This window comes from Ovis aries, chromosome 9, assembly GCF_016772045.2.
Source record: "Ovis aries strain OAR_USU_Benz2616 breed Rambouillet chromosome 9, ARS-UI_Ramb_v3.0, whole genome shotgun sequence".
Lineage (NCBI taxonomy): Eukaryota > Metazoa > Chordata > Mammalia > Artiodactyla > Bovidae > Ovis > Ovis aries.
Window position 1 is genome coordinate 77,777,124 of NC_056062.1, and position 23,907 is coordinate 77,801,030.

Below are 23,907 nucleotides of genomic sequence, written 5' to 3' on the forward strand. Positions count from 1 at the left end.
CAGATCCAACTAGTCCATTCTAAAGGAGATCAACCCTGGAATTTCTTTGGAAGGAATGATGCTAATGCTGAAGCTCCAGTACTTTGGCCACCTCATGCGAGGAGTTGACTCACTGGAAAAGACTTTGATGCTGGGAGGGACTGGAGGCATGAGGAGAAGGGGACGACCCAGGATGAGATGGCTGGATGGTATCACTGACTCGATGAACGTGAGTGAATCTGAGTGAACTCTGGGAATTGGTAATGGACAGGGAGGCCTGGTGTGCTGTGATTCATGGAGTCGCAAAGATTTGGACACGACTGAGTGACTGAACTGAACTGAACTGAACTTGGATAACAAAAGAAAGCACTATCTAGAGCAAAACAAAAAGAAGAAGAAAAACCTACATATGTACATTTCGACAATCTTATTATCAATGTTGGCATCACCAAACAGTGACTAGTTATACAGACGAAAAAGTGTATATACTTTGTGCCTAGGTAAATAATCTTATAAATATCAATATGGAAAATGAAGAAAGTTGGTTAATATTTGAGACACTCTCTCAGTTTTCTTTCCTCTCATAACCTTCATCAAGTATCTTTAGAAACAAAAACAACAAGAGGAGTGCCTTCCTCTACTCCTTATGTCTTTTCCCCATGTCCAACAATACAGTATGACTGAGGTAGATTTTTATTTCAAATATGATTAGTGGAATCAGGAATATCTTATTGCTAATTGCAAAGGTTAACAATTTGGAAATGGATACACTGTTTTCTACAAATATAAATAAGCCAGAACTGCTGACACTTTTTCCCCAAATCACTTAGCATTAAATTGATTTAAAGACAGTTGAGATCAAAGACTTTCTTTAATTCTACACGATGTTAATTTAAACTTTGGGAATGTCTGAGTAATGAAGGCATTTAAAAAATAGAAAACCTAATCAATTCTCCTGGCAGAAGGGAACTGCTGAAATGCCTGGAAGAAAAGGAAATAAAAATGGGCAATGTATAATTTTATTTGCTCTGTAACCAAATTTCTACATTTAGAAGAAAATATTGCTTTCTATTAGAAAATGTGAAATGTATTGCATGTATAAACTAATGCAAGTTAAAAATATAAAATTTATATTTAAAACCTCATGATTAACTAAATAGACATTTCTCCAAAAAAGACATACGGATGGCTAACAAACACATGAAAAGATGCTCAACATCACTCATTATTAGAGAAACGCAAATCAAAACCACAATGAGGTACCACTTCACACCAGTCAGAATGTCTGCGATCCAAAAGTCTACAAGCAATAAATGCTGGAGAGGGTGTGGAGAAAAGGGAACCCTCCTACACTGTTGGTGGGAATGCAAACTAGTACAGCCACTATGGAGAACAGTGTGAAGATTCCTTAAAAAACTGCAAATAGAACTGCCTTATGACCCAGCAATCCCACTTCTGGGCATACACACCGAGGAAACCAGAATGGAAAGAGACACGTGTACCCCAATGTTCATCGCAGCACTGTTTATAATAGCCAGGACATGGAAGCAACCTAGATGTCCATCAGCAGATGAATGGATAAGAAAGCTGTGGTACATATACACAATGGAGTATTACTCAGCCATTAAAAAGAATACATTTGAATCAGTTCTGATGAGATGGATGAAACTGGAGCCGATTATACAGAGTGAAGTAAGCCAGAAAGAAAAACACCAATACAGTATACTAACACATATATATGGAATTTAGAAAGATGGCAATGATGACCCTGTATGCAAGACAGCAAAAGAGACACAGATGTGTAGAGCGGACTTCTGGACTCAGAAGGAGAGGGAGAGGGTGGATGATTTGGGAGAATGGCATTGAAACATGTATACTATCATGTAAGAAACAAATCACCAGTCTATGTCCCATGCAGAATACAGCATGCTTCGGGCTGGTGCACGGGAATGACCCAGAGAGGTTATGGGGAGGGAGGTGGGAGGGGGGTTCATGTTTGGGAACGCATGTACACCCGGGGTGGATTCATGTCAATGTATGGCAAAACCAATACAGTATTGTAAAGTAAAATAAAGTAAAAATAAAAATTTTTTTTAAAAAAAGAAAAGAAAAAATACCTCATGATTACTAAATAATGAAAAAATAGATAATTCATTTCAAATTTGATAGATATTTTCTTTACATCTAGAAACCCAAGCATTCAATGCTAAGTACTATTCATTTCTGAAAATTATTACTGATTTAATAAGTTAACCATCAACATTACATTACTAAAGACATATAATACTTGTTATTTTTTAAGTCTTTAAAACCTAAGATTGCAATTATAAACAATGCAAAACCAGAACAATTATTACTTTTAAAAAACTAAAACAATCTCATAGCTTCACACTGTCCTTCCAGCAATTAATATATTAGTAACTACTTAATAGTTTAAAAAGAAATGTCAAAATTATAGCAATGTTCTGTTTATTTAAGGTCATATGGTCAACTAACAAGATATACCCTCAGTTTATATAGGTTGTCAAGAGATATTACAATTCTCTGTATTTTCTAAAGCGATTTACCACTAACTAATGGCAAGCCTCACCTCACTTATTACTATACAAAGACAACTACATAATTAAGGAAGCATTATCATAAAATATTTCTTTGGTCTCAACACTCAGTGATATATGGATTATAACTTAAAAATAAATATAGGGTATTATTTTCTATGGTTAGCTGGTTGTTTTCTATGTTAGCTTTTTCTTAAATAACTGAATAGTCAATTATCCTTTATTAAGCTATTTAATTGAATATGTATTTTACCAACACTGTACTCTCAAACTTAAGACATGCTTAAGACATGATTCATTTTTCAAAACATTTTCAGATACATACATTATATTTACAACAATAATGAAAATACTTAAAAGATTTACAACAGACATTCTAAATGGTGAATACATTTATCATTTTCCTTAACACAACACATAGTACACAGTCATTTTAGTCAATTTGAGCTGAAACTAGTACCTTCCGAAGACTTCTACAAAAGAACTGTTTGCTGCTATTAGATGAAAACCGAGACTGACTAATATATAAAAGATTTGCTATGTTAACTCTCCTAATAAATAAGTATTTGTTAGGGACAAATGATACACATGTGTGTGTTCATTTTACATTACTGACTTAACAGTAGCCATATCAATCTACTTAAGTTGATAAACTGGTTTCTTGAGTGCAACAGAACATGATAATACTACCTGCAATTCTTCCTGCACAGAAGAATGAGCTGGATTTCGCACCAGAGACTTCAGTAAGAATGAGCGCTCTAACTACCCCTTCTTGTTTAGAGGAGAAATTCTAATTCCTAAATCCTTTCCTGTTTCCGCGTGAAGCACTAAGCCAACCCATGCCGTTTCCGTTCACAGGAGTTGAGAGGACTACTTCACTATAGTAAAAGAATGAACTTAGTGACAAAAGGAAAGACGAGACTAATGAGTAAAGTAATGGGAAAAAAGTATTTTGTAAAAATATAAAAAGTAAAGCCTTGATAAATTTCACTCCTTTTATTATTTAGTATTACTATTTAAATACTTTTTTTGAAAGGTAGAAGTTCATGGATGACATACTCTTTCAGTTCAAACAACTATTCCAAATTCTAAACGAAGAGTCTGAATCAATGAATTTGTGAAGAATCTCAAAATGAAGGGAACAGTACGGAGGAAAACCTGAGCCGTGCAGTTCATGTTTCTCCATAACTTGGCACCTCAAATACAGCTCCATTCTCTGGAGCTCAGGTGAACCCCTTTAAAAGCATGCTAAAACTGACAGGTGTGATCAGGGACTTAGCTATGAATTAATGAATAGAGCAATGTTTGGTACTGAAAATAGCTGTTACTCTCTAACACAATATTCCATAATGTTTTCACTGCCAGCTGACGGACAATCTAGGTCAAATAGATACCTAAGGATATAAAAAAGAAACAAAGAAGTCAGATATTTGAAAATCTTATAGACTTGTAAACCATCAGTGAAAAGGTGATAGGTTAAGTATAGATCTAGATGAGAATATCTAGTAAAGCTATACATGTGAAGAACAAAGTATATAGAGAAAAGAACCCACAAAAGAGATTTTTAAAAAGCATCAATTATTCACAGAAAATGAATCAAGGCAAGTGGTTATTCCAAAAGTCAAGAAAGAATTTCAAAAACGAATCAAAGAATATCAAGGGTTAAAAATCTTTCATTGGATTTCCATGTAACAGGTTTATTCTGTTAACTAAGCTGAAAGAAATGTTAGAATTTTTATATGACAAGCATTTAAGTAAGAAACATCATTTCTGAAGCAAGTTACTTAAAAACATAGTGCATAGGATATAGTATGCACTCAATAAATATTTACTTTATGAAGGAAGGAGGGAAAGAAGTTAGGAAAGAAAGGAGAAAGGGAGGGAGGGATGGATGGACAGAAATGGATAAAAAATGGGTTGGTCCTAAGCAATGAGAGCAGACTAAAGACTTATTTCAGGTAAGGTAGATTCACTTGTTAAACAAGTTATTTACTGAAATAAATATGTACTAGATGTTATTCTGGAGAAGGAAATGGCAACCCACTCCAGTACTCTTGCCTAGAGAATCCTGTGGACAGAGGAGCCTGGTGGGCTGCTGTCCATGGGGTCGCACAGAGTCGGACACGACTGAAGTGACTTAGCATGCATGTGTGCATTGGAGAAGGAAATGGCAACCCACTCTAGTATTCTTGCCTGGAGAAACCCAGGGACAGAGAAGCCTGGTTGGCTGCTGTCTATGGGGTCGCACAGAGTCAGACATGACTGAAGTGACTTAGCAGCAGCAGCAGCAGCAGCTGTTATTCAGGAGACCCAGGTTCGATCCCTGGGTCAGGTAGATCCCCTGGAGAAGGGACAGGCTACCCACTCCAGTATTCTTGGGCTTCCCTTACGGCTCAGCTGGTAAAGAATCTGCCTGCAATGCAGGAGACCTGAGTTTGATCCCTGGGTTGGGAAGCTCCCCTGGAGAAGGGAAAGGCTACCCACTCCTATATTCTGGCCTGGAGAATTCCAGGGACTATATAGTCTACGGAGTCACAAAGAGTCAGACATGGCTAAGCAACTTTAAATGTAAAAATAGACAATATTCAAGGACCTAGGGAGAGAGCAGTGAACAATATAGCCTCACTATTCTCATGGAGCTTGCATTCTAGCTGTGGAAAGAATAATAAACTAATATCTTAATGAAATACAGTATTTTAATAGTTGTAGATGTTCTGCAAACAATTAAGCAGGATAATAGAATGGAGTGCTGCCACTTTAAGATAGGATAGTCCAGAAAAGCCACTCAGAAAAAAATGACATTCCATAGAGACAAAAGGCATGAAGTTACTTAGAAAAAAATATATTCTACAAGGTGAATACTAAGTATAAAGGTCCTGCATCAGGAACCTGTTTGGATGGGAAGTGGTAAATGCTTTCATTAACGTAATGAAGAGTCTATATGCTGGGTAGGGGAAATAATCAGATAACCTTGAGAAAACCATGAAAGTGAAAGTGTTAGGCACTCAGTCTTGTCGGACTCTCTGTGACCCCATAGACTGTAGCCCGCCAGGCTCCTCTGTCCATGTAATTCTCCAGGCAAGAATACTGGAGTGGGTTGCCTTCTCCTTCTCCAGGGGATCTTCCCAATCCAGGGATTAAGCCCAGGTCTCTGGCACTGCAGGCAGATTCTTTAACATCTGAGCCTGGAGGGAAACTGGTCTCTAACAGCTTTTATAGGGAGTGGAAAGGCATTAAAGGAATCAGTAAAAGTTTACAAAGTTATCAATGAGGGCTAGAAGTCATTTAAAAAAAAAAAATACACACTGTCAAGAACTTCAGTAAAGAAGCTTAAATGTCAAACAGTTGGAACAATCCAAGGCTACATTCCTTCCAAGAAACTGAGAATCCACAGCATCCAAAATACATGAACAACTCAAGTAACTCTATCATAAAAACAATCTAATTTTAAAAAATGGGCAGAGGACCTGCATAGACATTTTTCCAACGGAGACATACAGATGGCCAACAGACACAGGAAAAGATGCTCAACAAAACTAACCATCAGGGAAACGCAAATCAAAAGTACAACGAGATGATATCTCACACCTGTCAGAACGGCTATTATCAAAAAGACAATATATAACAAGTACTGGGGAGGATGCAGACAAAAGGGAACCCTTTGTGCACTGTTGATGAGAATGTAAATTGGTACAAACACTACGGAAAATAGTATGAAAGCTCCTCAAAAAATTAAAAACAGAACCACCACACAGTTTAGCTATTCCACTTCAGGGTATTGATCCAATGAAAACAACAAGACCACTAGAAAAAGATATGTGTACCCCAATGTTCAGAGGAGCATTATTCACAATATCCAACATATAGAAGAAAACTTAGGTCTATCAATAGATGAATTAAAAAATGTGGTATTTGAGGAGGATATCAAACACGATGGAAGAGTAAAGGACACTGAACTCACCTTCCCCAACAAACATCAAAAATACATCTACAAGTGGAGCAGCTCTCACTGAAAACAAACTGGAGACTGGCAAAAAAAAAGCAGTTAATCACATAGGACAATGAAAATAAAACTATACTACTGGGTTACGACACATAGAGACATAATATTTGTATGAACAGAAAGGAAGAGAGAACAGAACTATGTTCAAATAATTATTTTATAATTTAGCAGAATTAAGTTAAAATATATCTGAGGTTGAGTGTCATAAATTCAAATGCACAAAATAATTCTTAGATCCATCATTATTTAATACATAGTAAAAAAAAATCAATGGTGGAAATGAAATGGTATACTACAATACCCATTTAAAACACAGATGGTATAAAAAACAAACAGAGGAACAAAAATACAAAAGAAACAATTAACAAATAGCAAACGACCAATTTAATTAAAATACATCATTACATGAAATATTGATGATCAAATCATCCTACTTAAAAATAAGAGATTATCAGACTACACAAAAAAATCAAAACCTAACTAAATTCTATTTAAAAGGAAAACACACTGCATTCAAAAATTAAAAGTTTTTCTACTAAAAAAATTGTTCACCGATTCTACATGGCTTCACTGGTGAATTCCATCAAATATTTAAATAAATGATGCCAATCCTCCACAAAGGAAATATATTTCAGAAATATAGGTAGAGAAACAACTTCCCAACTAATTCTATGAGAGCAGTATTAGTGAAGTGTCTAACTCTTTTTGACCCCATGGACTGTAGCCCACCAGGCTCCTCCATCCATGGGATTTTCCAGGCAAGAATACTGGAGTGGGTTGCCATTCCCTTCTCCAGGGGATCTTCCCAACCCAGGGATCGAACCTGGGTCTTCTGCATTGTAGGCAGATGCTTTACCGTCTCTCAACTGGTAAAAAAATCCGCCTGCAGTGCGGAAGACCTGGGTTCAGTCCCTGGATTGGGAAAATCCCCTGGAGAAGGGAAAGGCCATCCACTCCAGTATTCAGGCCTGGAGAACTCCATGGACTGTATAGTCCATGGGGTCGCAAAGAGTCAGAAACAACTGAGTGACTTTCACTTCACTGTGTGTCAATGAGACCAGTATTACCCCATACAAAAACCAAAGACACTGACAGAAAACTGTAGACTAGAATCCTTTGTGAATATAGATCAAAAAAATTAAAAGGCAGACTATGTTTGCCATCGTATGAAGAGATGACACACCATAGCCACATGTTCTATATCCCCAAATACAAGATTAGTTTAATCAATTAGTTATGCAAAAGTGATTAATGAAATATATCACATTATAGCATAAAGGGGGGGAAGACATATCATCTCATTAGATTCATAAAAATATTTGATAAAACTCCAAACTACCTCATGATAAAAAGTCTCAATAAACTGAGAAGAAAATGATTCTTCTCAACCTGATGAAGGGCATCTATGAAATCCACAGCTAGAGACTTTCCTGGCAGCCCAGTGGTTGCTGTGACTCTGAGCTCCCAATGCAGGGGGTCCAGGTTCGATCCCCGGTCAAGGAACTAGATGCCATATGCCACAACTACAGATCCCATGTGCCTCAAGAAAGATTGAAGATACTGCATGCCGCAACTAATACCTGGAGCAACCAAATAAATAAATAAATAGTCTTAAAAGATTCACAGCTACCATCATACTTAATGGTGAAATTCTAAAGTCTAAACTCTCTTACTTTTAATAGATTAAAAATGTTAAGTTCATATAAAATGCTCATGATAAAACAACAAAAGAAAAAACATGACTGAATATTTTTCTCAGGCATTATTATCTTAATTGTATAACAAATACAATAATTATGTTTGTTTGTTCAATCGCCAAGTCATGTCCGACTCGTTGTGACCCCATGGACTGCAGCACTCCAGTCTTTCCTGTTCTTCACTGTCTCCGATAGTTTGCCCAAGTTCATGTCCATGGAATCAGTGATGCCATCCATCCATCTCATCTTCTGTCACCCTCTTCTCCTTCCTTCAATTTTTCTAAGCATCAGAGTCTCTTCTAATGAGTTGTCTGTTCTCATCAGGTAGCCAAAGTACTGGAGCATCAGCTTAAGCATCAGTCCTTCCAATTAGCATTCAGGGTTGGCTTCTTTTAATATTGACTGGTTTGATCTTCTTACTGTCCAAGGGTATCTCAAGACTCTTCTTAAGCACCAGAGTTCGAAAGCATCGATTCTTTGGGACTCTGCATTCCTTATGGTCCAGCTCTCACACCCATACATGAACACTGGAAAAATCATAGCCTCGACTATAGGGACCTTTGTTGGCAAAGTGATTGTTTTCTTTGTTTAACATACTGTCTAAGTTTGTCATAGTTTTCCTATGAAAAAGCAATCATCTTCTAATTTCATAGCTGCAGTCACCATCCACAGTGATTTTAGAGCCCCAAAAGGGGAAATCTGTCACTGTTTCCACCTTTTCCCCTTCTATTTGCAATGAAGTGAAGGCACTGGATGCTATGATCTTTATTTGTTTTTAAACATTGAATTTTAAGCTGGCTTTTTCACTCTTCTTCTCCATCCTCATCAAGTGTTTTTTTAGTTCCTCTTCGCTTTCTGCAGCTGGAATCAAGATTGCCAGGAGAAATATCAATCACCTCAGATATGCAGATGACACCACCCTTATGGCAGAAAGCAAAGAGGAACTAAAAAGCCTCTTGATGAAAGTAGAAGAGGAGAGTGAAAAAGTTGGCTTAAAGCTCAACATTCAGAAAACGAAGATCATGGCATCTGGCCCCATCACTCCATGGGAAATAGATGGGGAAACAGTGGAAACAGTGGCAGACTTTATGTTTGGGGGCTCCAAAATCACAGCAGATGGTGACTGCAGCCATGAAATTAAAAGATGCTTACTACTTGGAAGAAAAGTTATGACCAACCTAGGCAGCATATTCAAAAGCAGAGACATTCCTTTGCCGACTAAGGTCCGTCTAATCAAGCCTATGGTTTTTCCTGTGGTCATGTATGGATGTGAGAGTTGGACTGTGAAGAAGGCTGAACACTGAAGAATTGATGCTTTTGAACTGTGGTGTTGGAGAAGACTCTTGAGAGTCCCTTGGACTGCAAGGAGATCCAACCAGTCCATTCTGACAGAGATCAACCCTGGGATTTCTTTGGAAGGAATGATGCTAAAGCTGAAACTCCAGTACTTTGACCACCTCATCCAAAGAGTTGACTCGTCTGAAAAGACTTTGATGCTGGGAGGGATTGGGGGCAGGAGGAGAAGGGGACAACCAAGGATGAGATGGCTGGATGGCATCACTGACTCGATGGACGCGAGTCTGAGTGAACTCCAGAGTTGGTGATGGACAGGGAGGCCTGGCGTGCTGCAATTCATGGGGTCGCAAAGAGTCAGACACAACTGAGCGACTGAACTGAAGTGATCCCCATATTTGAGGTTGCTCCCAGCAATACTGACTCCAGCTTGTAACTCATCCAGCATGGTATTTTGCTTGATGCGCTCTGCATATAAGTTAAATAAACAGGGTGACAAAAAACAGCCTTGCAGTACCTCTTTCTCAATCCTGAACCAGTCAGTTGTTCCATACGAGGCTCTAACTGTTGCTTCTTGACCCACATACAGGTTTATCAGGAGACAGGTAAGATGGTCTGGTATTCCCATCTCTTTAAGAGTTTTCCACAGTTTGTCATGATCCACACAAAGGCTATAAGTTAGTCAATGAAACTTTTCTGAATTCTCTTGCTTTCTCTATGATCCAGCAAATGTTGGCAATTTGATCTCTGGTTCCTCTGCCTTTTCTATAAGCAGCTTGAACATCTGGAAGTTTTCAATTCACATAATGCTGAAGCCTAGCATGCAAGATTTTGAACATAGTCTTACTAGCATGGGGGATGAGTGCAATTGTCTGGTGGTTTGAACATCCTTTAATACTGCCCTTCATTATACATAATGAATATTATATGTGTATATATCACAAAAGCTGAAAGAAAAAACTGACAATGGGAAGAAATTGAAACTACACTGCCCTTCATTACACATAATGAATATTATATATGTATATATCACAAAAGTTGAAAGAAAAAACTGACAATGGGAAGAAACTGAAACTAAACTGTTAAAAGTAATTATCAAGTGATTTTTATTTATTTTTCAATTTTCACTTATATATGTTATTACCTTTCCAAATTTCCTGTAATGAGTGCATTATGCTGTTAGATAAGCCAGACAAAGTAAGATAAATACTGTATATCACTTGCATATGGAATCTATAAACGCAAACTCATAAAAAAAAGAATGGTGGTTACCTGGGGTTGGAGAGATATTGAAGAATTAAAGGGTACAAACTTGCAAATAGAAGATTTGAAGATTTAAGGCCTAGCACTTAACATTGCAGTCAACATTACTACATTACACATTTCAAAGTTGCTAAGAGATTAGATCTTATATATTTTCACCAAAAAAGAAATGATAATTATATGCCCTGATAGAAATGTTAGTTAATGCCACAGTGATAATCATATTGCAATATATATCAAATCAGCATGCTGAATACCTTAAACTTATATAATTTTATATGTCAACTGTATCTCAATTTAAAAATTCCCTTTAATTAGAATGTTACCTTGGTATCACTCAAAAACCATATTTTTAAGATCTTAAGGCTGTAAATTATACAGTTTATTTTTAAAAGGTGAGCAGGGTATTAGATCTGCCATACTGGCTTTTGTTTTTAAAATAAATATTTGTGTGGGTAGAAATGCAAAATTAGCAGCAAATAAAGTAAGGTTCCTTGTCTGGCCTTTAAAAGTCACAGAATCCACAGGTAAACAAATGACTGAGCAGGATGAATGTGAGTTACTGATGAATGTGAGCTACTGAGAAGAGAACAATGTATGTAGCTATTATATTAAATATGTTTAGGCAGCTCAACAGCTTAACTTCATTTGTTATACCTATAGGATGTCTTCCAAGAAATTTATTTAAAAACAACATCCTCAAGAACAAATCTATAGCTCTTTTCTGGGCTTTCTCTTTTCCCCAGGCCATCTCATTTACATAAGGTTTAAGAATTAAAATTACTTTAATTCTTAAAAACTATTGCAAAAAACTAAACCAAAAAAACTATTACAACAATACATCACCATCTTTCAGAATAAGTGGAAATTACAATAATCAAACTATGACATTTTAAAAAAATCTATATTGTAACAATACATATGAACTACTGAGGTGACCAGAATTACACAGAAAAATAGCTCTCATGTTTTCCATAGTTGTTCAACGATTTTCATATCAGTTTTTATTACAACTCACTAAATCCAACAACGGCAGAGTTTTAATTTATAAATGATCTCAATATTCCAAGTCTGTCAAAATATTTTAATAAAGTCACAGGCAACTCTTTCAAAGAAGGAAACACAAACTTCTGCTAGGCACAGGGTAGAAACCCATCTGCTCAGAGGTGTGAGCTGGATGTAGCAAATTACATCTGCAAGCCTCACTGCAAATGCTCTCTAATGAAACCCAAGATGTTGATTTTGACCCAAACACCCTACACAGATTGGATCTGGCTATATTAGTAACCATCTCTCCCTTCCATGGCAATTGAAATCAGATGACACATTTCAACAAACAGTTTCACATTCTGAACTTCAGAAGTCTAAATTCAGTATAGAAGAAGGCTCAGATCTATATAATGAGAACCCTTCTGTTCATTCTATTGATCATCTTTTACTATAATGCTAAAGGAGTTTTTTTCATTATGTTCATATGATCATTATGTTTGCATGATCTACTCTATCATTAATGACTAGATCACTGTATTTTGAATCTAAACACTAGTTTCAAAAATAAAAATTTTAACTGAAATTTAGCACTCCAGAATGATAACCAAGGAACACCAAAGACAAAGAGCGAGAGAAAAATAACTGTGCAGGAGCTACAAGTTAAAAAAAAAAAAAAAGATTACGAAATAAAAGTTCTTCTTAATGAAGTACTTACAAAGACCATGGTCTTCATAACCACTAGTAAAATGGTGATGAAATATCAAAATTTTAACTAAATATTCGAAGTTGCTTTCTACAGCGGGATATAGGCAATGAATCAATGTTTCATTTTTGCTTAGATTACCCTGATTTGGTTTCTGTTGTTTACAACCAAAGAGTATCAAGATATACATAAACCTCTTTCTCAAATATTTTTTAAAAGACACTATAAATTTGTCCTAACAGTTTTTCACTTTCCATTTAGTCCTTAGGGCACTATCACCTGACTTGCATTAACACTATTCCTCTGAAAGTATGATGGTAAGAGAAACCAATCACCCAGAACTGTCAAATTCCTTTCACATCTTTTAATCCTCATCTTGGAATTCGCTGGTGGCTCAGGAGGTAAAGAATCCACCTGCAATGTGGGAGACCTGGTTTGATGCCCTGTTTGGGAAGATCCCCTGGAGGAAGACATGGCAACCCACTCCAGTATTCTTGCCTGGAGAATTTCGGTCTTCTTCTTCCTTTTCAGTCAACATTAGTATTCTCCCGCTTTTTCTATATGGATTATACATTTGTTTCTATATAAGTGACTTTAGGTGATGACATCTTTTTTCATCATTTTCCCTGCTATTACATTATATATCTCTAATAATGATTCCTCTTTTGAACTCTAGACCTAAATATGCAATGGCTTATTAGATAAATTTACTTGAATGTCCCACAAACACTTCACAATATGCACCAAGCTAAATTCATCATTCCCATCTTCCACACCCAAAACTAAATCTTTTTATTTATAATCATATTGACCATATAAACTTCTACATAGATATCCAGGCTAGGAACCATTGAGTTATTCTACATATTTACTTCTCTTTCACTATCTATAACTAATACAGTCACAAAGTTTAGCCAACTTTTTGTTAATCTCAAATATGTCTCTATTCTTTCCCATTTTATCCATTCCTAGCACCACCATTCTGGTTTAGACAGTCATGTTTTTATACAACTATCATAGCTAGCTGCAATATCTAATCTCCTTGCCCCCAGTTTTCTTATCTTTCCCTGCGCCATGTCCCCCAGACCCTCACCAAATCCACTGCCTACATTTATCAAAAAGCATTTATTAAAAAAAAATATTGTGCTCAGTAGCTCAGTTGTGTCCGACTCTTTGTGACCCCTCCATGGGCTGTAGCCTGCCAGGCTCCTCTGTCCTTGGGGATTCTCCAGGCAAGAATACCAGAGTGGGCTGCCATGCCCTTCTCCAGGGGGTCTTCCTGACCCAGGGATCAAACCCAGGTCTCCCTCATTGCAGGCGGATACTTTACTGTCTGAGCCACCAGGGAAGCCTGAACAAAAATGAACATGAAACAAACAATAACAGACTAGAAAGGAGTATACTTGGAGGGTGGTATATAGATTTAGACACATTCCGTATGTGGTTGAACATGAATGACTGAAAATATTTATCTACATTCTGAAACCAGGAAAACGACAGTGAAAGAGAAAAATAGCATTGTAAATCAAAATGAGGATGAGAACAGAAGACAAAACAGCAGATGTGTAACATCGATTTTTTTTTAAACTTATAGCAAGTGACTGAGGCACAGAGAAATAAACTATAAAGGTTCAATCTGATTCATGACATCCATCATTCAACAGGTTCTATACTCAAATATGTTGGAAAAAAGACAATGCAGAGTGACACTGAAACCAGGACTAGTTGAAAACTGAAAATGAACAGACCTCCAGATTCTTTCTCCATCTATGCACAGATACAAAGATACGAAGTAAAGTACTCTTTATACATACCCATCAAAGGGTTCTATGCAAATATTTCTACAAACAACTTTTAAAATGAAAAAAGCATATTTATGGTATTTCGTAAGAAGTTGGTATCTATAATTTTCTAATGTCTGGAAAAGTTTTAAATATCTTGAAATAATCTCCTTCCTTCAGGATAGGTTTGGCCAATGCAATAACCAGGTGGTTAAAAAATTGTTTCTACTTTAGGTTTCCATGTTGATTATGTAGTCACTCTGTAGTCTCCTAGGGAGTATGAAAAATAGACTTTAGAAGTTTCTATTTGATTCTAGTTCTCTCCATCTGGTAAACTATTTTTTTTAAGTTGAAAATAAACTAAGATTCTAGAAAAAAAAATCACAGAATATAATAACATCATATGCTTTAAAAAGGGAGATTTCTGTAGTTCTTAACTCATTCATAGTATATTGGAAAAACAAGATAAGAATAAAACAATTTATTAAATAAAAAGGACAAGCAGTTGAAGTTGGCAGTAGTGTTACAGAAATAAAAAGGATTATAAATGAGCATTGAAGAGATACCAAATAATACGGTAGGATATATGTATTACTCCTTTCATAAAATCTACTGCGGGGGCAGCTATAATATTGTCATAACATCTTTAAATTACTGGGGGATTCTACTTCCAGAAACAATGGCAGATTTTGTGCCCTGAATGACTTTTGCACTAAAAACAAATGAAAATCAATGTATTTATAAAATGTTTCTATACCACACATACCATAATTAAAACTTATATCTGTTAACACAAACACACACAAGTACATACACTAAATAAAATCATTAATAAGCTTCTCCCAATAGTAAAGATTATTAAGGCAAGGGAATAGAAGAAGCCAGAAATTAAGAGATAAGCAAAACAAATAGCCTGAGGCACTTCGAAACAGGTAAAATTTGAACACTCACCTGTTCACACTAAGGCAGATTAAAGACAAAGCCTTAGACCAATTTGCAGTGTAGAACTTAACTGGACACAAGGCTTGCATGCGAATCACTACGATAATGATGTTAGGGTAAACCTTAAATGGAACTGTCCCATTTTTCCCATTAATTTATGCTTTTAGGTATCAAGATATATAGGTTAAATCTGAAGAAAAAGAGGCTCTCAGGGGACTACAGAAGATCATCTATTTTTTATCTTGATTCAGATGTAGGAAACATGAGTAGCTTTAGTATAAAATGTACCAAGCAGTGTACTAAGAATTGTACAGTTTTCTATATGATACAGTTGAACAACGATACAATGAACAACTGTAACAGCATATCAGACACAACTTCAAAAAACTAATGAAATGAAGGATCAGATTAAAGAAATTACTGAGAATGCAGGTCATCAAGTCAAAGAGAAAAATCGTAGAAGTACAAAGAAGAGACAAGAATGATGCTGCAAAAAAAGTGGAAAATTCTAAAATATATATGAGAAAGAATAAGACACAGGTAATACGCAGGTCAGGAAGCAACAGTTAGAACTGGACATGGAACAACAGAATGGTTCCAAATAGGAAAAGGAGTACATCAAGGCTGAATATTGTCACCCTGCTTATTTAATTTCTATGCAGAGTACATCATGAGAAACTCTGGGCTGGAAGAAGCACAAGCTAGAATCAAGACTGCCAGGAGAAATATCAATCACCTCAGATATGCAGATGACACCACCCTTATGGCAGAAAGCGAAGAGGAACTAAAAAGCCTCTTGATGAAAGTGAAAGAGGAGAGTGAAAAGTTGGCTTAAAGCTCAACATTCAGAAAAAGAAGATCATGACATCTGGTCCTATCACTTCATGGCAAATAGATGGGGAAACAGTGGAAACAGTGGCAGACTTTATTTTTTTGGACTCCAAAATCAGTGCAGATGGTGACTGCAGCCATGAAATTAAAAGATGCTTAATCCTTGGAAGAAAAGTTATGACCAACCTAGATAGCATATTCAAAAGCCAAGACATTACTTTGCCAACAAAGGTCCATCTAGTCAAGGCTATGGTTTTTCCAGTGGTCGTGTATGGATGTGAAAGCTGGACTGTGAAGAAGGCTGAGCGCCGAAGAATTGATGCTTTTGAACTGTGGTGCTGGAGAAGACTCTTGAGAGTCCCTTGGACTGCAAGGAGGTCCAACCAGTCCATTCTAAAGGAGATCAGGCCCGGGATTTCTTTGGAAGGAATGATGCTAAAGCTGAAACTCCAATATTTTGGCCACCTCATGCAAAGAGTTGACTCATTGCAAAAGACTCTGATGCTGGGAGGGATTGGGGGCACGAGGAGAAGGGGACCACAGAGGACGAGATGGCTGGATGGCATCACTGACTCGATGGACAGGAGTTTGGGTGAACTCCAGGAGTTGGTGATGGACAGGGAGGCCTGGCATGCTGCGATTCATGGGGTCACAAAGAGTCAGACACAACTGAGCAACTGAACTGAACTGAACTGAATATCTGAATAAGTCATGCCAGAAAACTTGGAGAAATCTTTATGTCTTTTATAGACACCAACATAAAAACTTTAAAACACAAAGATTGTTAAAATTCTTAAAGCAGCCAGAGAGGAAGGACAAAATATCTCAAGGAAACATAAACTGCAAGTGGATCTCTCAATAGGACAATGAAAAGCAAAAGAGTCAGCACAACAGTATCTTTAATTGGTGGTGGTTTAGTTGCTAAGTCGTGTTCGACTCTTGCAACCCCATGAACTGTAGCCCGCCAGGCTCCTCTGTCCATGGGATTCTCCCGGCAAGAATATTGGAGTGGGTTGCCATTTCCTTCTCCAGGAAATCTCCTGACCCAGGGATCGAACGCAGGTCTTCTGCATTGCAGGCAGATTCTTTACCAACTGAGCTACAATGAAAGCCTCTGTATCTTTAATAGGCCAGACTAAATTAATAAGAAATTATATAACTAGCAATAAATCTGGATATATAAATTATATATCTAGTGAAATAAGTATTCAAACAAGTAAAATTCAGTTTGCTAATCACATATCATCACAAAAAGGGAAAAGGAAAATGATCTGCCATGGATAGAGGACTGAATTGTAAGAAGGCACGTCTAGAAAGGCACTAGTTTAAGAGTCAGCAAACACGGCCCATGACCGAATCTATCAGATTTTGTAAATAAAGCTTCACAGATACACTCCTGCTAAGTCACTCAGTCATGTCCAACTCTGTGCGATCCCATAGACGGCAGCTCACCAGGCTCCGCCATCCCTGGGATTCTCCAGGCAAGAACACTGGAGTGGGTTGCCATTTCCTTCTCCAATGCATGAAAGTGAAAAGTGAAAATGAAGTCACTGAGTCATGTCCAACTCTCAGCACCCCATGAACTGCAGCCCACCAGGCTCCTTCATCCATGGCATTTTCCAGGCAAGAGTACTGGAGGGGGGTGCCATTGCCTTCTCCGAACAGATACACAGTCATGTCAATTCATTGACTTATTGTCTATGGCTGTTTTTTCATGCCAAAGGAGGGTTCAGAAGTGGTAACAAGACCAAGAAATGGATAAAACTGAAAACATTTACTATCTGGTTCTTGATTCCCTGGTGGCTCAGACAGTAAAGAACCTGCCTGCAATGCAGAAAGCCCAGGTTCAATCCCTGCGTAGGGAAAATGCCCCAGAAAACAGAATGGCTATCCACTCCAGTATTCTTGCCTGGAGAGTTCCATGAACAGAGGAGACTGGGTGGTTACAGTCCATGGGGTTGCAGAGTCGGACACAACTGAGCGACTAACACTTTTCTTCACCAAGCAGGTGTTCCAAACCCTGTCCTGATTATATACTCACAATAAATACAAGCAATTATTCTTTAAATGATAGCCTATTAATCCAGATAGGATGAATGAATTAAAGTATTTTCAGACCTGTGTGTGTTCAGAAGCACAGTAAATAGCTTGATTTAATGCATAATTTAATAAATTAAATATGCAACTTAAGATTTCTAGACCTAGAGTTGACTTTAATCAAAGAGTGCTAATTTCTAATATTAAAAAAAAAAAAGAAAAAGAATAGTTAAGGGATAATTTCCAAAACAGCAGGGGATAAATGAATTACAATAAACATGTAGAACAGTATAAAGGAAGCAAATTTTTATTTACATAATTAAATTCAAACAATTAATTAAGATAATGAAAAGACTGGGAGGATGGGAGAAAATATTTGCAAGTCACATATTTATTAAGGGTCTGATATCAGAATATATAAAGAACTCTTATAACTCAACAATAAAGAGAAAAATAACTAAAAAGTGGGCAAAGAATTTGAATGTAAGAAGAAAATACAAAACAAGATCTACAAATGGCCAATAAGTATATGAAAAGATGCTCAATATCATCAGACATTAGGGAAATGAAAATCAAAACCACAAGATAACACGTCACGGCAACTGGGATGGCTGGAAACAACAAAACAGTAACAATACAACAATAATAAGTGGTGACACAGATACGGATAAATTAATGTGCATCAACTGAACTTCAGTATAAAAAATTAGAACCTCCATTCTCAGATGTGGGGTTCTAAAATGGAACAGACATTTTGATAAATAGTTTATCAGTTTCAAAGATAAGGACAGAGTTACCAAATGACCCAACAATTCTACTATATGCATCTAAAAGAAATGATGCTGAAGCTGAAAATCCAATACTTTGGCCACCTGATGTGAAGAACTGACTCACTGGAAAAGACCCTGATGCTGGGAAAGAATGAACACAGGAAGAGAAGGGGATGACAAAGGATAAGACAGTTGGATGCCATCATGGACTTGATGGACATGAGTTTGAGCAAACTCCAGGAGCTGGTGATGGACAGGAAAGCCTGGCGTGCTGCAGTCCATGGGGTTGCAAAGAGTTGGACACAATTTAGTGACTGAATTGAATAGAATTGAACAGAAATTAAAACATCATAGCAGCATTATTTATAATTATTAAAAAGTAGAAACAACACAAATGTCCATCAAATAATCAATGAATAAATGTGGTATATTCATAAAATGAATTTGTATTCAGCTATAAAAAGGAATGAAGACATATATACTACAACATGAATCAACCTTGAAATTTATGGTAAGTGAAAGAAGCCAGTCAGAAAAGGTCACAGGTTTTTTTATTCCAATCATGAAATGTCTAAAACAAGCAAATTCATAGCAAGACAGTTCCTAGTGGTCTTGCAGGATGGGAGTAGAGGACTAAGTGCTAATGATGTACCAATTATTTTTACACTGATAAAACTATTCTAAAATTAGATGGTGATGGTGGCATAAAAACTAAATATACTAAAAATCATCTAATTATATACTGTAAAAGGAGGAATTTAAAATTTTAGCAATGAATTTTAACAAAAATCAACATACAAATCAATTTTTAAAAAATCATTCCAGAGTTAACTTTTTTTTTTAAGAGGAAGCACTCCCCAGCTCACTTTATGAAGCTAGCATATCCTTAATAGGACACATAACACCTATCATGATAATAAGGAATTTCCTGTAACCAAAAATGAATAGCAAATAACAGCTATGCTCAATATGCTAGAGAAAGAATAAAGACAAACAGCACTTCACAAGAACGCTTAAGTTCCTTTTACCTACTAGAATTCTATGATTTTATGATAATAGTATTCACGTCATTAAGTACCAACCTTAATTTCTGGATAAAATCATGCTTACATAAACCTAACAAAATTAGATTTCAATGGAAATCACAACAGAGAAAGGGAGACAGAAATCAACCTTAAGTCAAAGTAAAAAAATTGAAGACTTTACTAACTTTTCAGTAACAGTATGTGGTAATCTGAACGATGTCCGGATTCAGACACTTACATCCTAATAATATGAACAAGGTGTTGACCTATTTAGCACTGTCAAAAATTTGAGGCTTGTTATTAAAATATAGATTCACACTACTGACTTTGTGACTCAAAACTTTTCCAGGTTCACACAGTTTGAAATGAATGCATCTAAGTTCAAAAGGGTATGAACCTGCAACTGAAAACACTGCAACATCAGAAATCAAGTATTTATTAAAGAGCGAGCCATGGCTCCAATCATCACACAATTATCTACTTTATTTAAATAAATGAGTAATCTAGGAATATATCAAGCTTGATATAAATGGTGTAAATAATAAATATACAATTTCTGTATTTATGATACATCTATTCGTAAGTCAAGTGGTTTAAATTACAATAAACCTACTTATAATTCTTAGTTCAGCTTAATGCAAACATCCAAAACCAATTTTTTTCTCTTTATTTGTGCTTAGCATTTCAGTGATTATACTATATGCCATATAATCTTTGGCAGATAGTCTCTGTCTAAATATATATATGTATCTTGTCTTCATCTACATATAATAAAAGGTGTGGCTATCAATAAACAGCATCACTTAGTTCATTTACTTTGTACATTTGTCTTTTCAGAACTACTTTGTAGATCACTTAGTTCATTTCCATTAAGTTCTTTCAATGAGAAGACTGATTTAGAGATGCACTGGGATAATTAAAGGAAAAAAACGGTAAAACTAAAAATATCAGTATAAAATATAATAACCACAGGAAGACTTTAAAATAAAAATGTACCTTCTTCAAGGATGGGTCGTGGGATGACAAACGGAATCTCCTGGAGAGGGTCCATATACTTGTGGCCAGCACTAACAATCTTTATTTGAGGCAGACAGAGGACAAGTGTTCCTGGCATGCTGGTTTGTCCATGGTACCAACTTCTTACTGTTCCAGGAATGTCACCAGATACAATTGTACTAGGAGAAGGCAAACTATCATTTGGGATAAACACACAACAAGACTGTACTTCAAGCTAGAAAAGAAAAAGAGAATAAAAATATTTGGATCAGATTAAGTTTGAGAATAAACAAATCTGAATCACCTAATATATTTACCAGAATACACAGACAAGCTCAAACAAGAAAATGTCCCATACTTATGTCTTTATGAGTTGATTTTACTAAAGAATACGACAAACGCTGGAAAAGGTATTGTTTATTGCTACAAATTTGATCAAAAGAGCACAATGACATGAAATGAACACATAGCTGCCTTTCCACAGTTCTTTCCAAGAAACATGATTGAGTTAGAAAATGTGCTGGCAAAAAAAGGTGAGAAAATCCTCCTTTTTTTGCAGTTCATTACATTTTGTTAACACCAACTAAGGCGTTAGAGCTGACTATCATTTTACTGCTTACTTTAAAAAATAAAAAAACCACAAACATCTATTTCTATGTGAATTTGTCCCTTTGTCCTTCATTTTACAGATAGAAATTTAAGAAAAAATACTTTAAATGCTCAGATTATATCTCTAGATAAACATTAAAGGAGAACAAGTTAGTAACATAGTAATGAGGAAAACTCAGGAGACTTAAAAATCAGAGCGCTATTCCTTACTTTTATCATATGTTGATTTATTACCTAAATTGTGATTTCATGTGAAATTTTTATGCTTCCTTATCCCCAGTGTACTTACTTAGGTTGCCAGCCCCTAACAGAGTTAATGGCAACCCACTCCAGTGTTCTTGCCTGGAGAATCCCAGGGATGGCGGAGCCTAGTGAGCTGCTGTCTATGGGGTCGCACAGAGTCAGACACGACTGAAGTGACTTAGCAACAGAGTTAAAGTAAGACTAAGCAAGACCAAATAAAAAACTGAATACATCATGAGTACTTAATTCAAAAGGTATGCTTAAGTTAAAGCCTATTAGTCTAAGCTGACTCTATTACAAGGTAATATTCTGTACCTGGCTAGTAAACAGCCCCAACTGCCTAGCATACTTGAATTATTTTTAATAAGATACAAAATGTAACCTGCTAATTTTTATAAAATAATTGGCATATAAAGCTACTACCTGAACTTATTATCTAATAAAAACTAAAATGTGTTTGCTTGATAAATATTTGGATAGTCTAGCAATTTAAAATAACAGAGACTATATTTTACGAAAGATAACAAAGACTACAGTCACAGACGTATTCTTGGGGTTAATGAATATTCCTTAGTGAGATCATGGTATGTAACAGGTCTGCATTCCTTGATATGATAAATAATTTGCCAGTCTTATAAGTGCACTTATTCATTTTTCCTTCAGTATTTCTGTGCATGGATAAACCAATGAATTCAGTGAAGAAAAATACAAGTAAAAATTTACAAAAGTAAGTACATTAGTTCATACAGTATGAAAATTTTTAGTTCTACAATTTAATCTTGTATTACATGATTTTAAAATGTATATGTTAAGTAGTTCATCACTGACTTAAGATCACAACATTTATAACTTCTGAAATAGAAGTGTATATTGTCTCAAATATGTTACATTTTGTTTCAAATATATAACATAATTCATTAGTGATGCTAAAGTACACAAATTAGAGTGGCCCACTGACAGCATATTCTCCTGTATTAATTATGGTTATAAGCTCAAATAATGACGGGTCAGTATTTAACATTTTATTTTAGATACTGATGCTATGTTGACAAATGCTTTCAACAATGTGAGGTAATTAGTTTAATACGTCACTGTATACAATTCCATACATAGATGTCTTGAGAAACAAATTTAAATTGTGCCAAAATTTCTATAATCACAATATATTCTAAGTTTCTACTAATTCAGAAATAAATTATTTAATCAAATCAAAACAACCTGAGAAATGCATATAAAATCAATAGCATATTAACCTGATACACATAACAACATTAAAAAATAAACTTTCTAAAAAATGATATATGTTGTGGGGATTCTTTTAATGATAAGAACTAAAACATATAATCCAAATTGCTCAAACTTGTTATAATGTTACATCTATTATATATACTAAAGCTAACACATAAATCTTTTTACACTTTTAAAATAACTGTTAAACTGTATGTCTAAAATTTGGTTTTAATGTAAAATGTTGAGTGATTTATGTAAGTGAATATAAATCTGCAGCAGTAAATTTTGCATTAATGTAAGGATCTGACAATCCAAGGGAAAGAAAATGAAGTAATCTGCCAGTAAGAAGTCCTCAAACCGGGGGTCAGATCATGTTCATGGAAACCATCTGGTTGGGACCCTCTGAGCCACACCAAACACAAATGATCTTTTAAAAAAATATCCTATTCATTAATGCATCACAGCTGCACTGAGTGTTACTTCATTTTTCCATGGCAACATCCTTTCTGTTTCAAGGATCTTATTTCAGTTTTGGTAGCAACATGTTCTTTCGCCAATATTGAACACATTCATGTGTTAAAGTGAAGGGATTATTACAAATTCTTGAAGTAGAACCACCTCTATTTTGATTCCTATTAGGTCAAGGGCTACATAGCTAAGTATCACATCCTGAGGATAAACCACTAAAGTAGAAATTATTTGGTATTATTTCAATAAGTGAAATGATTATCATGCAATTTTTCTGAAGTTCCAAGTTCTGTTTTTTCCTGAAATTTCAAGTGCTGCTTAAAAAGATATATGCCATTGTGTACCCCCCATCCTCTACAAGTACAGTTTGGTAACCTTTGATTTTTCTAATGTGTGCCCTCTACAACTGTGATCACAACTCAGTTAAAAAGAAGAAACTAAGACAGGCTTCATTTATGCATTAACCTAAAAAGCATTTTAATTAGCAAA

General features: G+C 35.8%; 1 protein-coding gene across 27 annotated transcripts in view; it reads right to left on the bottom strand.

Moving 5' to 3' along the window:
- Window positions 1-23,907, bottom strand: part of VPS13B (vacuolar protein sorting 13 homolog B) — a 784,482-nt gene that overhangs the window by 397,325 nt on the left and 363,250 nt on the right. For all 27 annotated transcript variants that reach the window (XR_006060874.2, XM_060393910.1, XM_042254441.2 and 24 more), the window contains exon 23: window positions 20,869-21,103. Coding sequence is in view for 26 of the 27 variants with exons in the window: in XM_060393910.1 (XP_060249893.1) it covers window positions 20,869-21,103 (235 nt within the window). In the remaining variant the exon portion in view is untranslated. The remainder of the gene's footprint in view (window positions 1-20,868; window positions 21,104-23,907) is intronic.